The sequence below is a fragment of the Crinia signifera genome, chromosome 5 (assembly GCF_055691185.1).
Source record: "Crinia signifera chromosome 5, ASM5569118v1, whole genome shotgun sequence".
NCBI lineage: Eukaryota > Metazoa > Chordata > Amphibia > Anura > Myobatrachidae > Crinia > Crinia signifera.
In genome coordinates, this window is record NC_139221.1 from 131,995,828 (window position 1) to 132,012,818 (window position 16,991).

At 41.1% G+C, this 16,991-nt stretch overlaps 1 protein-coding gene across 2 annotated transcripts in view; it reads left to right on the forward strand.

Moving 5' to 3' along the window:
• The window catches only part of PIGN (phosphatidylinositol glycan anchor biosynthesis class N), a 369,004-nt gene that overhangs the window by 159,964 nt on the left and 192,049 nt on the right, over positions 1-16,991 (forward strand). For both annotated transcript variants that reach the window (XM_083188060.1, XM_083188061.1), the window contains exon 15: positions 5,256-5,438. In XM_083188060.1, the coding sequence (XP_083044186.1) occupies positions 5,256-5,438 (183 nt within the window). The remainder of the gene's footprint in view (positions 1-5,255; positions 5,439-16,991) is intronic.

A 16,991-nucleotide genomic window follows, 5' to 3' on the forward strand; every position in this document is an offset into this window, starting at 1 on the left:
GGTTGCCCAGAGGTGTAGAGAGAGAAGAGGAGAGGGCCAAGGACTGACCCTTGGGGAACACCGACTGGCTGCGGGGTAGTAGGAGAGGAGGAGCCAGAGAAGGAGCGATCGGAGAGGTATAAGGTGAACCAGGAGAAGACCGTGCCAGTGATGCCAAAGGAGCGGAGGGTGTTGAGCAGGTGAGGGTGGTCAACAGTGTCAAAGGCAGCCGACAGATAAAGCTGGATGAGGATAGAGAAGAGGCCTTTGGATTTAGCCAATAGTAGATCGTTAGTGACTTTGGTCAGGGCAGTTTCAGTGGAATGTAAAGGGTGGAACCCGGATTTAAGGGGGTCTAGAATGGAGTTAGCAGTAAGGTGGCTTAGAAGACTATTATAGGCTAGACGTTCTAGGAGCTTGGAGGCAAAAGGGAGGAGGGAGATGGGCCTGTAGTTGGACGGAGAGTTGGGGTCCAGATTTGATTTCTTGAGAATTGGGGAGACAAGAGCATGTTTGAAGGAAGAGGGGAAGATCCCAGAGGATAGGGAAATATTAAAGAGGTGAGCCAGGTGAGAGCAGACCGACTGACTGAGACGAGGTATAATATTGGAGGGGATAGGATCGAGCGGGCAGGTGGAGGGAGAAGCGGATTGGAGGATAGAATGGACTGCAGTGGTGGGGTAAAATGAGGACAGGGGTGGGAAGGAAGGGAGTGGAGTTGTAGGAGGGGAGGATGGTGAGGTCATGGCAGCAGTGATGGCAGTCCTGAGAGAGGAGATTTTGGTTGAAAAGAAGGTAGCAAAATCAGCGGCTACGATGGAGGACTGAAGAGCTGGAGGAGGGGGGAGAGCAAGGAGTTGAAGGTGGCGAAGAGCCTGCTGGGGTTGGATGATTGGGAAAGGATGAGGGACTTAATTTGAAATGGGGATAATCCGCAAGGGAGAGTGATTTCTTCCAGAAGCACTCAGCAGTGCGAGAGCACTTTTTAAGGAATCGGGTGATAGGGGAGTGCCATGGTTGGGGGTTGGAGCATCGAAGGGGATAGAGGAGGGAGGGCAGGCAGAGTCCAATGACGAAGAAAGGGTGTTATTATAGAGGGAGGCCGCGAGGTTCGGGCATGACATGGCGACGATTGGGGCGAGAAAAGGACACAGAGTGTCTGAGAAGGCAGCAATATCAAGTGTGTTGACGTTATGCCATGAGACAATGCGCTTGGGAGGGGGTGGGGTGGGAGAAGGGGAAGCAGTGAGTGAAAAAGAGATGAGGTGATGGTCAGAAAGAGGAAAAGCCGAGATAAGGGAACAAGAGCGGGAGAAGATGAGATTGAGGGAGTGTCCTTGGATGTGGGTGGAAGAAGTAGTCTACTGAGATAGGCCAAGAGAGGAGCAGAGAGAGAGAGAGAGGAGTATGGAGGTGCCAGGATCAGCGAGGTTATCCAAGGGGATATTAAAGTAACCAAGAATGACAGAAGGAAGGTCAGAGGAGAGGAAGTGTGGAAGCCAGGCAGCGAAGTTGTCAAGAAATTGAGAGATAGGGCCAGCGGGACGGTAGATTGCAGCGACACGGAGGTGGTAGGGGTAGTACAGATGGATGGAGTGAGACTCAAAGGAGGAGAAGAGGATTCAGGGTGAATGACACTGTAGGTGCAGGAGTCTGAGAGGAGAAAACCCATGCAGGCCTGGGGGTGTGAGAGAAAGAGAGGCCACCATGGGAGAGAGCAGCTAAAGAGACAGAATCAGATGTGGAGATCCAGGTCTCAGTTATAGCAAGGAGGTGGAATGCACTAGAGATGAAAAGGTCATGGATGGCAGGGAGTTTGTTGCAGATGGATCTGGCGTTCAATAGCACAGGAAAGAGGGGGGTGGGTTGTGTATTTATGTAGATAAGGTTTTTGGGATTGCAGAAGCAAGGAGGGGGCTCCTTGGGAGGGTGGGGGAGCGTGGCCGAGGGGTCATGATAGGTATGGGATGGGAGGGGGAGGAGCGGTAGGAGAAAGTGAAGTTGAGAGATTAACAGCCATGAGGACCAGAGGTGAGAGGGTAGATTAGTGAAAGCAGACAGAGAGCAGGGATTTGGGAAGACAGACAGCGTCTGTAGTAGAGTGCGAGGATATGGTAGATAACAGAGTGAGATAGCTTGGGATATGAAAGAGGAGAGAAGGTAACAGGCAAGAAACAGCTGTCAGAGAGGAGATAAGTGGGTAAAATCAGGTTGATTGAGTAATCCAATTAAGTATGAAACAACAACAAGCGAGAGGATGAAAAGAACAGAGAAGTAAGGCAAATGTGAGCAGGCGTGAAGAGGGAAACAGTGCAATAAATGTATGGCAAAGATAAGGGAAAGTAACAGTGAATGAGAAAAAAAGAAATACAATGTTGGATAAAATTAAGCAACAGGTTACAATAAGATAAAAAGAAGATACATATATCACAATAAAATTGAATATGAAAATTTAGACTTTTGTGTGCAAACTCACCTTTTTCTGTATTCTAACTCACCAGCCTCTGTTTCCAACTCACAAGTCACTTAAGTATTCATGCTTCTCTTTAGTCTGCAAGTTTCTCTCTCAATGAGCAAGCTACAAATGAGTCTTCTCACTACTTATATAGTATGTCAGGCAGCTGTTACACTCAGCTCCTACCCCTAATCTCTCTTCACACCTAGATTTAGCTCCTCCTTCTAGTTTCTGTTCACACCTAGTAACAATACACTATACAGGTACAGGCACAACCAAAATCACACTCCGATTTCTCCCTCAAAATTATAGTATGTATATATTGCAGATAAAGAATACAAGACAGACAGAATGCAAGATCAACTCACCAGCTTCTGTTTAACCTCTTGTGTGCCAATGTTGCTGTGAGTTATCCTCAGAATATCTGCTAAAAATGCCAGTGTCGCTCACAGCGACTGTTCTTTTAGTATTAATAAATATAAATGCAGCCAAGTTAATTAATGGAAATTTAAATAAATATTGCACCCAAAAAAAAGAATAGTCGCTGTGAGCAGATATATTGAGGATCTCTCACAGCAATGTTGGCACTGAAAGGGTAAACACTTCACTTGTATCTGCTCATTGGCAGTACAACTTGTATCTTACCAATCACTGGTTCCATTAGCAGCAGCACATCTTAATTTTCATTTGGGTTATTATTTATTTACAGTTTCTTATATAGCGTCGCATATTCTGTTGCGCTTTACAATTTAAAACAACAGTGTTTAAACAAACTAGGTATATACAAACCAACGTGGCGGTAGGAGGGTCCTGCTCGCAAACTTACAATCTATAGGGATCATAGGAGAGATACATAAGGGTTGCTGAATATGCTGTCTGCTGCAGTTTCCACTCTAGATCTAAGTTCATCCCTTCCTGTTCAGTTTCTGCTCAATCATGAGCAGTTCCTACACTGCCAATCATCAGCAGTCCTATTCCTTCTGACAGCCAGTGCAGATACTATGCCTGCATGCATTATTATTCAGTATGCAGAGAGCACATTCATTACCTGTGTTTATTATCGCTCAAAACCTACAGAGTGCACCACCTATTATATTGTATCAGTACCATCCATCACCAGCAGGGTGCCTACCATGACCAGTGAAGTCAGAGACTCACACTCACACACTTTACAGCTTGTTGTCAGGTCTTTCAACAAGTGCTTGTTTACATTGCTGGTTATGATATCAGTTACTCTCAGGTCATTGCTTTATTCTCATTACCATTTATATTCAGGGCCTTTTTCTGGTTCAATCTCAGAGGAAATTCCTTCTCAAATGGACAAAACCATGTGCACTGCAGGTGGGGCAGATAAAACATGTGCAGATAGAATTAGATTTGGGTGGGGTTTTTCTTCAAAGTGAGATCTATATTGCAGTGCAGAAATAAAGCAGTCAGTATTTTCCCTGCACATAAACAAAATAACTCCCCCAAATCTAATTCTCTATGCACATGTTACATCTGCCCCCCCCCCCCCCTCCCTGCAGTGTACATGGTTTGGTCCATTTGAGAAGGATTTTGCCTCTGAGAGTGAACCAGAATAATGATACTCTGTGATTAATTTGTATCAATTTAGCTCCAACAAGTCATGTCAAGTAGTCCCAGTCCAGAGCCCAAATTAACCACAGATCCTGGAAATGATACAGTATTAAACTGGATTTAACTGCAAATTAATACATTTGGACAAAATGTAAAAATAATTAAGCGTAAAAAGCACATACAAATATAAATAGTAATTTTCACTAAACTATGAAGTTGTTGAATTATTCTGTTCATTATTTTTCATTATATCATGTTAGAATTGGACTGTAATGTCACCAATATTTTAATCTAATTTTATTTAGCATTATTTTTTAATTCATCTTCTATTAAATTGTGTATTTTTTACATTAGCATTGTTGCATCACCTAGTGCAATTATTTTTGTATATTACTCTACAAAACACAGCCAGTATACAGAGTCCAGCTACCGGCACTGCATGTTAGACTGAAATGGTGCTACATCCTGCCCCGCAGTGCGTTGTATATTAGTCAAGACATGTGGGATTCTGATGCAGAGAAAATGACATTCACCCTTGCAATGAGAACCGAGTCTGGCAAGACTCGATCACTCTGTGGAGCGGTGTGGATTCCAGACCACTTGTCTCTAGTTACATTTTGTATGGATCAAAAAGGATGTAGACACTTAAGATAGCCAGGAGTTAGCTCAGAGAAAACCCTTTGTACCTTGTTGAGAAGGAGTTGTAAATAGGCTATACTGGGGTTAATTCCCATGTAATTATTGTTTTATTTTGAGTAGCAATGGCTTAAATATAGGGAGAACGCCATAAACAACAAGGTCAAATATGCTCTGTCATGGATGGCAGCTTGTTGCTTCCAAAGAGTAATTGAGATGTTCCTGAAATAAACCTCAGGTGCTGCCAGATAATGAGACTTGTGGAACTTTAACACTGAAACCATACTGGAAGAGTAGGCTTTGGATTATGAATAGAGAAGAGTAATTTACACTCCTTCATTTTGTTAAGAATTCTCAGTCAGGCATTATTGGAATTGGACCTTTGCTTATTGCCCTTAATGGTGATAATGTCTCTGCAAACTTTCTTATAATACATAGGGGGCAATTCAATTGTCTGTGGTAGGGTTCAGCTAGTTACTTTAATTTGCAAGAAGTTCTAAGGAAGGACCTACAATGAATTACTCATTTTCAGCAGTGTTTTTTTGGTGTTTGTGTCTTTTTCTGTAATTTAACCAAACATGATTTTGTTTTATTTTTGTTCTCATAGATGGATCTGTGCAGAGTTTTGATTGATCTGGCCTTAGAAGGACTTGCTTATTACCATACCTATGACAGATTCTTCCTTGGCATCAGTGTCGTAATGGGATTTACTGGTTGGATTTCATATGTAATTATAATCATTCTAAAGACAAATACCACTATATTGGAAACTTCAGTGAGTTACAATGAGGTAAGCCCCCTACTATAAACTACTATTACTTTTCAATAACTATTTTTAGAAGATACTAGAATATTTGTTTATTGGGAATGCTTACATGTAAGCTTTTTCAGGTTACTATCCTAAGTAATTGACCATGATTCGGAATAAAGTACACCATTCTGTAATCATCCCATCCCTGATAAAAGGACTGGTTTTGATTGTTTTGAGAGCAAGTGATAGTCATAAACTAATGGTGCACTCCCCATTCTTCAGCAGAGCAACACATTTTATTTAACCTTTACAGAAGAGTATATTCATCCATGTTTCGGTTCTGTTTGGACTTTCATCAAGACAACCTATATTTAGAACTGGATCGATTTGAGCGGTCACCTCAGCAATACTACTGTGGTGATATGCGAGTGTAGTCTAAGCTAACATACTATCTACCATCTCTCTAGGAGAAGGGCACGATGAGTCAATTTGCAAAACAAACTTTACTAGTAATAAAAGGAGTTTAAAATTGTAGGTACAGCAATGATCACCACAGCAGTTAGTACAGCCGATCCCAGGCGGCCAGACATATAATTATGAGCAGCTTCACATTCTCTTTACTACAGCCTCATATAGGGCTAGATTCTCTAAGCTTCAAAAGTGATAAACTGGAGAGTGATAAACAGCCAGCCAATCAGCTCCTACCTGCCATGTCACAGACTGTGTTTGAAAAATGTCAGACAGGAGCTGATTGGCTGGCTGTTTATCACTCTCCATTTTATCACTTTTGAAGCTTAGAGAATCTGGCCCATAATGTCACATAAAAATAATTTGAAAGATACAACTCAACTGTTAATAAAACTGTCCGTAATTAATAAATTACCACCTAATACAGTGTTATGTACAATGGACGTACAAAACATATATCGTATTTCCATATGCAAAAGCACTGTCTTTAAAGCAGAGTTTTCTACTTAAAGTTACATTTTATGCAGTGGACATCCCTTTATTTCTTAATTTATTAGAATTAACGTTAAAAATATTTTTTTACATAATGGTGGATATTATTTTCAACTAACCGGTTGTTCCATAGTCTTGAATGTGTCACCATCCCTGGCAAACATTTCATGTTTGAATAGGAGAATGAATTCTTCTTTTAAGACCATACAGTCAGTGAAATTCTAGCATTGTACACCCGCTATATCGACGATTTATTGTCGGTATGGTTGGGAGGAGAAGATTCACTTATTAATATCAAAGAAGACATCAACGGTTTGGACAGTCCTATCAAATTTACTCATTGTATTGATAGGATAAATGTTAATTACCTGGACATTACCATTCATTTGCACAACAATGTTTAAGAAACCACTGTATATCAACAGAAATACTCTTGTAGAATATAGTTGTAGCCATGCACCTACACTTACAAGGGGACTCCCCAAGTCCAAAATGATCTATGTGGCCCGGCGATTCTGGATGTCTCAAATGTTCCCCATAGATTTATTCATGTAGAGGATCATAGAAATAAAAATAGAAACAACATAAGAAGGACACGGTGTTGTACCAAAGACTCACATCAGTGAAGGGAAATAACCCACATATATAACGGTATCTTTGATCTTGGAGATATTGTACCCCCACTCAGTGTGAACAAGAACATCTTTCCTATAAAGGTATTTTTAAAATTATTCCCAATGGGGAGTGTGGAAATTCTTTTAAAGATACCTTTTATAGGAAAGATTCTGGGATTTAGCAGAATTGTTTATAAGGGAATTCCAGTTCTGTTAAATCCCAGAATAAAAACAAAAATAAAAAGCATAGGACTGATATTGATAACTTTAATCAAAACCCTCTTTTTGTTTCTAAATATAATTCACATTCCACTGAATTCATGAAAATGATCAAGAAAAATGATAAGATCTTAAAAACTGATAAACATCTTGGGGGAAATTTACTAAGATGTGAAATACACTTCACAGGTCATGTTGCTATGGGCAACCAATCAGAAGCTACTTCTTATTTATTTACCACCCTCTAGAAGATAGTAGACAGGATGTGATTGGTTGCCCATAGCAATATCACATGTGAGGTAGAATACACATCTTAGTAAATTTCCCCCCTCATGTCAAGTTTGGAGGACAGACCAAGAGTCATCTTTAAGAAAAATTTGAACTTGAAAAAGGCTTTAGCTCCCAGCTATTTCAGATCAGTAGAAGGAGACTCCATTAAGCACCCTTTCATTGCTGGCTGCCATCGATGTGGCAGAAATACATGTATTACATGTAGGTTGTCATAGATAAAAGCACTCAATTTATGTCCAATTCCAACCATTTAACACATAGAATAAAAAGTTTTTTGAATCTACATCTACATATACATATGTTATCTATCTAATCACATGCGAATGTGGACTGCAATACGTGGGCAGAACCACCCGCTCGCTGAATATACGGTTCCTAGAGCATAGAAGGAACGTAATTAATCAAGTACAGTCGCACAGTATTTTTAGACATGTAAAGCAGAAGCATCAAGGTAAAGTGGAAGTTCTAAAAATTCAAGCGATAGAAGGGATACCTGTTTCAGAAAGAGGATTTTCCACTCTATGTAAAAGAGAAGCATTCTGGATCTTTTCCTTAGTTTCTCTAACCCCCCTTGGACTTATTAAGTCAATTGAATTAAATAATCTTGGGAATTAAATTTACCCCTTTTCCTCCATTTTCACTTCCCCCCTCCGTAGTGTAGGTACTATTATAAGATAGTGATGGGTTTTACATAGTGGGTTTAGAAACCTTAAGGTTTACAGCATGTTTGTTTATTTATGTAGGTTTTCATGTGGTAAGCTTAATTAACTGATTCTCTGTTCAATACTCTATCTTTTTATCGGATGTACCAATTCTTTATAAATTGTGATCTCTTAAATTAATAAGAAGTATCCCTAGATTTTTAATTTCTCATTCAATTAAACACAATGTATAGGATTTTGTATGATTTCTCTGTGGAATGCCCAGGCTGTTTAAGAACTACGCATTCTCTCTGTGGAAGGGTTAGATAATAGATTATTTGCTGAATACTCTACTCATTTATTTGTTATAACCTCTCAAAAAATGAGATCTCTGGATCTAATAATAAGTATGCTGTGACTTCTAAGTTCTTATTTAACTAAATATCATTATTTATTCTAGTTCTCTTCCTGCTGGACACAGCTATATATTATACCATAAATACTAAAAACACACGCCCTTTGACATGTGGAACATTAGTATTACATTAATAAAATAAAAAATAACAAGTTATTTCTGTACAAATTTTATATTTATATGCACTAATAATAGAGAAAAGGAGTGATACATAAATTAAGAAAAATATAAAATATAAATTGATATGTGTCCAGCAGGGATCTAACTTATGATCTTGGGGTTTGTGCTGCTGTTGCTCTATGCTTAGCGCCACCCTAGGCATATGATTCTCATAGCCAAATTCTAATACTTGATGTTCAGAATATCCACTGGTTTATAGCTGGATTCTGTACTGTTATAATTAATAAGAAACAGTGTTTCTTCCCTGGATACTTTAAGAATTAGATTAGATAGTGATACTTGCCATCACAATTGCAATAAACTGTGTATAAATGTTTTTGATATTAGGTTGTTTTCATGTTTAATAAACTAAATGGTCAGCCATGCTTTGGGCTTGGTCACTCGCTGCACTCGCCACACTTTATAAAATCAACTCCACGCCAACGTGGATAGTGGGGGTAGTATGAAAAGGTCGGGAGGGAGAACCAGCGTAGAGTTCCCGCGGCCATCGTAGTCAGCGTCCCTGTCAGAATCTGTGTAGTGTTCCCACGGACACTTAAGTAGTTAGTGTAGTCAATCTAGCATCCCTGTCAGAATCAGCGTAGTGTTCTCGCGGCCAGCATAGTTAGCGTAGTAAGCGTCCCTGTCAGAATCAGCGTACCGCAGCGGAGGCGCTATCAAGCATTACATTTTGTGAGCACCACCTCATGATTTCCAAAAAAAACGCAGTGATTTACAACAACCTTATGTGGGAGGCGAGTACCCTGGATACTCCATTTATGCTCCATTTATGCATGAAGAAACAGTTCAGCAAAAAACAATCAGTTAGCTCTCTCACAGCTCTTTTTGTATTTAAGCTTCGCAGTTTGTTAGTAGGATACATGCTTTAGGAATTGTACCGAAATTTACTTCATCTGTTGTTAAAACACAAATTTTAAAGTTTTGTGCTCATAAGACCTACAACCTGCCGATCTCCCGACTGTATGCCTGAGTCCTAGGTTGTGGTGTCCCAGCTGCTGATTCCCTACAAAGTGCAATGCAGCCTTTCAGGGTTTTTCCACGAACAGTAGACGGGGCAGAAGTCTCTCCATTGGCCAGTGACTAAAGTGGCAGAAAGGTCGGCGTCTGTATGTAGATTTTTTTATGCGTTTCTCCGCCTCAGGATCGGCGGCTTCCTCTCACAGAGGTAGGAGGACATACGTAAGCTAAGGTGGAGAGGAATAAGGATGAAAGATTATGATTGAGGAGGAGGGGTACTGCAGTGGCATAGTGTGTATATGGGCTCTACGGTAGCATAATGTGTGTAAGGGGCTCAAGAGTGGCATAGTCTGAGTAAGGGTCTGTGTGGTGTAACATGTATAAGGGGTACTGTTGTGCGGTGTAATGTGTAAAAGGGACATTACTATTCAGTGTAAAGGGAACTGGTAATATTATATGGCCACAATCCTTCCCCCACAAAAGCTACAACCCCTTCATTTTTGCCAAAAACCTTTGATTTCAAATATGAGGGTAGTGGGGTAACCAATTCTATTTCTTCCACAGAATATCTAGTTACAGCTTTGCAAATAAGAACATATGCACGAGCCCTAAATAAGTTGTTAAAAAATTATTTATGGTATTGATTTTGGGTGTAGATGGGACAGTATGTTTCAGCATTGCCTGGGGTGACAAGAAAGCTAGCACCAACCCTGACCCAGGAATGTAATCTACAGTAGGTAGCAACCTCACCATTTCATGAATACAAAATGAATCCCAGTTTGTTCACCTGTGTGGTATGGAATATACTGTAGATTGTAAGTCCTGCAGGGACAGAGACTGAAGTGAATGGTTTCTGATAAATATAATCTCTATTAAAGCACATAGATATAGTATATGTCCGCTTTATATAACAATGAAATTCCTTTTTTTTCCCTTAAGTTAAATGCAAATGCTAAAATAATTAAGTTTATATTAACTGGGTTACATTTTAACCCATTTATTTTAGCTTTGCCAAATACTGTATCCATCTTTAAATTATGTTTAATGTGTACAGTTTATTTTATAGTGTGCCATTCTTGAGAACACTGGCTATATTTTTGTTAAAATAACTTAAGCTGTAACAAGCGAAGTCATTTTGTCAACAAGAAAGCCTAAGTGTCAGGAAACATAAGTCCCTCCATAGGTTTTCCAAGAACAGCAATTATCCTGGTTTCGGCATGTTGTTTGTACGCCTACGCCGTTCCTCTTTTTAAACACACACAAAAAAGAAAAATATGGCATTGAGTTCCTCCCTATGAAAGCTGTGTTCCTTATTTGGTTTCTGGAAGAAAATAGTGCTTATTGACTTTTCTTTCTAAATTAGGGACCTCTGCTGTTTTCCAACAATGCACCTTGCCATGGCAGACAGCTGTGCGCTCAGGTGCACTGGAAGTTATATTTTCTTGGTTGTTTACACAATAACCTACAGAGGGACTCCTTTGTAAAGATTTTTTTTTTAATTTTATAACACACAATAGGAAATTTAAAGTGAAATACAATTTTCAACTTAGTTTAAGTGACTTCAAAATGTCAGTCATGGATGCCATTTACATTAAGCAGTATGTACTGTATGTAACTATAGAAAATACACCATTGAAAGTTATTCAAATCATTGAGCCAGCTCTCCTGGGTGTCTGGGGGAGTTGACAAGTGTGATGCAAATGTAAAGCACATGTAATATAATTATTAGAGACAGGATTATATGCAATATAAAAATCTTGAAATATGCATGAAAAATACTTAAAATATGCATGAAAAGTGTTAAAATATGCTACATTAAATAATAAAAAAGTCATTTTTAACTTATTTATTAAAAAACAGCATCCTATTAGTTGCAAATAAACCTCAAAAATAGGCCCACAGCACCTGCAGATGTTTAGTGCTGTACACAGGATTTTTTTTCTTCCAGGCTGCTACAGCAGACTGCAGCGTCAAATGCTCTTCTGTTATCAACTACACAGACCCTCATCTCCAGCGCAGATGGATCAAATGTCAACATACAGTAGCATGTGAAATCGGCACAGTGGAAGCCTTCCTCCCTGCGCCGCATACTCACTGTGACCCGGAGTTTCCTCCGCGCCGCGTGATGTCACAATCCTCCCGCCCACCTCCTCTGCTGCAGAAGTCTCTCTCTTGGCGCAAAGTCCCAGGCCAGGGGCAGGCAAAGGTTCAGGAGCTTTGTGGCATAACCCGCCCTGACTGACTATAATTAAAATAGGTTGGCAACTTAGAGCAATGTCCCCGACACTGCGCACATATTGGCCCCGGCCTGCACACTCTGACACTACCTGGCCAGCAGGAGGGCAAATCAGTGCTGTGATTCGTGGATGGAAAGGTGGTGGGTCCTAAAATATGCACCATCACTACATTTTAGGTAAAATATGCAATAACAAGTGAGAATGGGCAAAATATGCAAATATGCAAATGCATATAATCCTGTCTCTAATAATTATATACCGTAGGCAGTGGGTCTGATTAGAATTTGTACACAAACCTAGTTGTTTGCATATAAATCCAATGGTCTGTGGTCTATGCATGTGCTTGATCTATTCTGTGCATTTGCAGAATGGGTCCTGTGATATCTTATGCAATTATACATGCATGTGTACATATATATATATATATATATATATATATATATATATATATATATATATATATATATATACAGGAAATATACATACATACCATACTTGCCTACTTTTGAACTCTCCTCTCCGGGAGAAGCCCGGAGAGGAGACTGACAGCATCACTTATGAGGGCGGGGGCCTGATGTAGACATCATCAAGCCCCGCCCCCAGCACTGAAAATCCCCCCGATTTACGGGACCTCAGGGAGAGGGCGGAACTACATGGCACGATTTGCATATTAAGCCACGCCCATCCCCGCGAAAAGCTGCAGATAGCAGTAATTGAAGGAGGCAGCCAGGCAGATTGCGGAGGGTGAGGGAGAATCCGGGAGGATTTCCCTCCTTTCCGGGGGACTGGGAGGGGGACCCAATTTTATGGATCCTCCCGGCCAATTCGGGAGGGTAGGCAACCCTGATGCCTACCCACACACATACATAATATATATGTGGTTACTGACACAATTTTTATTTTAGTTTACAATATTCAAATTACGGTTGATAATGATCTAGAGACCCACCCCTGCTTCGCAAAGGAGCCATTTTGAATTTACAGCAATAGGCTTCTTTTTAATTGTGGTCTTATATGTTTACCCTGTAGACAACATTAGTTAGTTCTCCAAGCCAAAGGACCACATAAGTTATTCATGAGAAAAACATTCTCCTCTTAAGTCAACTCCAGCTACGATGTGTCTGTCTCTGTGCTTTATTTATTGTTATGCCACAGCAGACTCGGTACTCTTTACCTAGCACGGCGCCCACGATTTTGATCGTGGGCATCGCAGGTAAAAAAATTGCGGGCATTGAATGCACTGAAAATCGGGTGTGACGCGACTGACGCGATGGCCGCGATTTCCCATAGGGAACAATGTTAAATGTCTCAATTGACCCGATTTTCATGTTCAATGCCTCAATTGACCCGATTTTTCCATAGGAAACAGTGTTTAATGGCCCAGAGAGGCCAAATAGCCACCCTGAAGTGTGAAATGGCCCCCACAATTGTTAACGCCACCCCGCGATCAACGTCAACCCGAAGCGTGGTGAGCGCAGCGAGGCCGCGAGGGGCGGCGGTACGCGTCCTACGACCTTTTCATACCCCCACTATCCACGTCGGCGTGGAGTTGAGAATAGAATAGTGTGGCGAGCCACCGAGCCCGAAGCGTGGCGAGAGGACGCGGATACCTTCACAGGTAAACGCGTCCCTTCGTGGGCTTCACAGGTATCCGCGTCCCCTCGCTGCGCTCGCCACGCTTCGGGCTCGGTGGCTCGCTGCGCTCGCCACACTATTCTATTCTCAACTCCACGCAGACGTGGATAGTGGGGGTATGAAAAGGTCGTAGGATGCGTACCGCCGCCCCTCGCGGGCTCGCTGTGCTCGCCACGCTTCGGGTTCACGTTGATCGTGGGGTGGCGTTAACAATTGTGGGGGCCATTTCACACTTCAGGGTGCCTATTTGGCCTCTGTGGGCCATTTAACATTGTTTCCTATGGAAAAATCGGGTCAATTGAGGCATTGAACAGGAAAATCGGGTCAATTGAGACATTTAACATTGTTCCCTATGGGAAATCGCGGGCATTGTGTCGGTCGCGTCGCACCCGATTTTTTAGTGCATTCAATGCCCGCGATGGCCGCCGTGATAAGTAAAGAGTACCGCAGACTCTTATGGTCAATTAGACTCGTTTGGAATGAAATGGCAAATCTGAAGGTAGAATTGAAATTCTTGGTATTAAAACCATTTATCCAGTGCCACAGCCAGTTAAAATAGTAGCTTCAAACAAAAAGTTTTTCAAAGTTTTTATTTGCATTCATATCTCATAACATAACTTAAGCTAGTTTTGCATACGAAGTACTACATCAACCTGTATTTGCATTCCATCTCAGCATAATGGTAATACAATGTTTACATTTTAATTGAAGTGCATCACGCAACAAAGATGTGTTGACTCAACATCAGACTCATTTACTATATGTAAAAAGACACAATAATGTCTCAGGCGCTAGACTGGGCAGTGCTTCAGATATTTTTATATGTATATCAGAAACCTCTGGATAGGGGTTGTACAACCTCAAAAAAAAAAGTTAAACATTCTAGATGGTGCTTAATAATACATATAACAGGTATTTCAATAATAATATTATTTAATAAACATAAAATAAATTAATATACCTCCCTGGGGTTAAATGAAGTGACCATCAACATATATAATGTATATCATATTTAAAAAAGACAGTTTAAAAATAGACACTTTCCATTTAAGAATTATGCGGACCAGTGAGGGAATAAATGTACAGATGGGTATACAGTATTTACCGCTATATAGTAATTTGTACAGAAAATAGCACACCATTTCATAAGTCTCACCACTCTGGGGAAAAGGAAAGTGCATCCAAATGTGATTGCTCAATTAATCCCAGGTAAAAGGTGAATAGGCTCCAGGGGCTATATATGTATAAATAGCTTTCCTGTTTAGGAGCACTATATACAGCAATAAGATGTCATCAAAGGGTACAATAGGCAAATGAACACATATGTGGTTCAGCAGGGTCCTAGCCGGTACAGATGCTAAGTACTGCAGCTTGTATTCCCCCTGGCAGCATTACTCACAGAATGTGTCCATATGTGTCTGACAATTCTGCATCCTCCCTGGCGAGAACCACATAAGTAACTTGGGTTTCCCCCACTAGAAGCAGAACAATCCTTATGGCCCAGGAATATGTAGGTGTGAAAAAAATCTCAACATCATCTGAGGCCTGCATTTTTGAGAGTACAGGAGCAGATCCTACTGACAGGTGGTGGAGTATCACATGCAAGGTACTGTATGCCATACCTCGTCCTAGTGCAGTGGTTCCCAACCCTGGTCCTCAAGTACCCCCAACAGTGCACGTTTTCCAGGTCACCCAGCAGGTGCACTCATTATTCAGACACATTTTAAAAGATCCACAGGTGGAGCTAATTATATCACTTGTGATTCTGTGTGGAGACCTGGAAAATGTGCACTGTTGGGGGTACTTGAGGACCAGGGTTGGGAACCACTGTCCTAGTGAATGGGAGCCTTTAGTCAGGGTCTGCAAAGTCCAATACATAGTTGGTTAAAATGCACTCCCATCTCTCACACTGACTTAAGGTGCCCATACACTTGTCCGATTTGGGACGATTTCGCCAGATCCAGATGGATCAAATCGGATGTGTTTGACACTTCATCTGCCCAATGTGCGATCCCGTGCACATTGGGTCGGTCCCTACAGATTGAACCTGCTACTGGTTCAATCAGTCCGATCGGACCCATTAGCAGGACATCGCAGCTGCTTTTTTAGCACCCACGATGTGTTGGTCCGATTCCTAGGTGTGTGCCAGCGGTGAAGCATCGCTGTCACACACCTATGTGCAGCGGCGTCCAGGCAGCGGCAGCTGGGAGCTTGTAGCGCTATTTGCCAGGCGGCAGGGCAGTGAAGCGCTGCTTCATTTGAAAACATTTTGAGAAGACTGGCCAAATTCTGAGAGATTCAGCGGTTGGCCAGTCTTTAGTTCCCAGCCACACAGCCATCACATGCGATTTATTGCATGTATTTTGGCACATCAAGTGCCGAATAGTAAGCGAGCCTCCCCAGGAGCTGCCGGGGGGCTCTCAAGGGCAAAACTGGTCTTAATAGAGGAAAGGGTGTTAGTCCTTTTCTTTAGCCACAAATGGTTGGACCTTTATTGAAATGTGTAAGATTTTATCCTGCAGTATTATATAAGTTTGTGTGTATGTACAGTGTATGTATGTGTATATATATATATATATATATATACCTGACCCTATAATATATATGTGTGTGCATATATGTATATATATATATATATATATATATATACACAGGTCGGGTATCCCGTATCCGGATTATTCCTAAAACCGTGTTTTTTTGGAATAATTCAAATTTTTTTTTTGTTTCCCCCCCCCCCCCCCAACCCTCTTTTAATACTTACCAAGTCCTCCGGCGTCCACGGCAGGCCTTCAGCATCCTCTCCGGCGTCTCCAGCGGTCCCAGGAGTGCTTTGCGCGAGTGCGCGCGCACGTCGGTGACGTCACCGGCGCGCCTGGGAACTTGCACAAAGCACTCCTGGGACCGCCGGAGACGGTGCTGGTGGCCTGCCGTGGACGCCGGAGGACGCCATGGATGCCGAGGGACCATCGGGGACCCACCAGGGGCAGGTAAGTATGACTAAAAAAAAATTATTCCAAAAACCGGAATATTCCCTTATCCGGAATGCTCGTGGTCCCGAGCATTTCGGATAAGGGATACTCAACCTGTATATATATATATATATATATATATATATATATATATATATATATATATATATATATATAACTGAACCCATAATATATATGTGTGTGTATATATATATATATATAATATTTTCCTCTGCATCTTTATGCAGAAAATTTAAAAATGCAGAAATGTGGTTTCTTCTATAGTGCAGTTTAATGTGGAGCAGCTACGGTCAGTAAGGTTGATTATTTAATTTCTGTAAAATTTAGAAGAGACTGGACACAAATTAATGGTAGTCTGTACTGTGTTTCCTCAGATCTGACTTTATAGTAGCAGAAAAAAATGAGTAGTTAAATAAAATGTGTCAGGGAGCCACAGTAGTCTTCTGTCAGGCT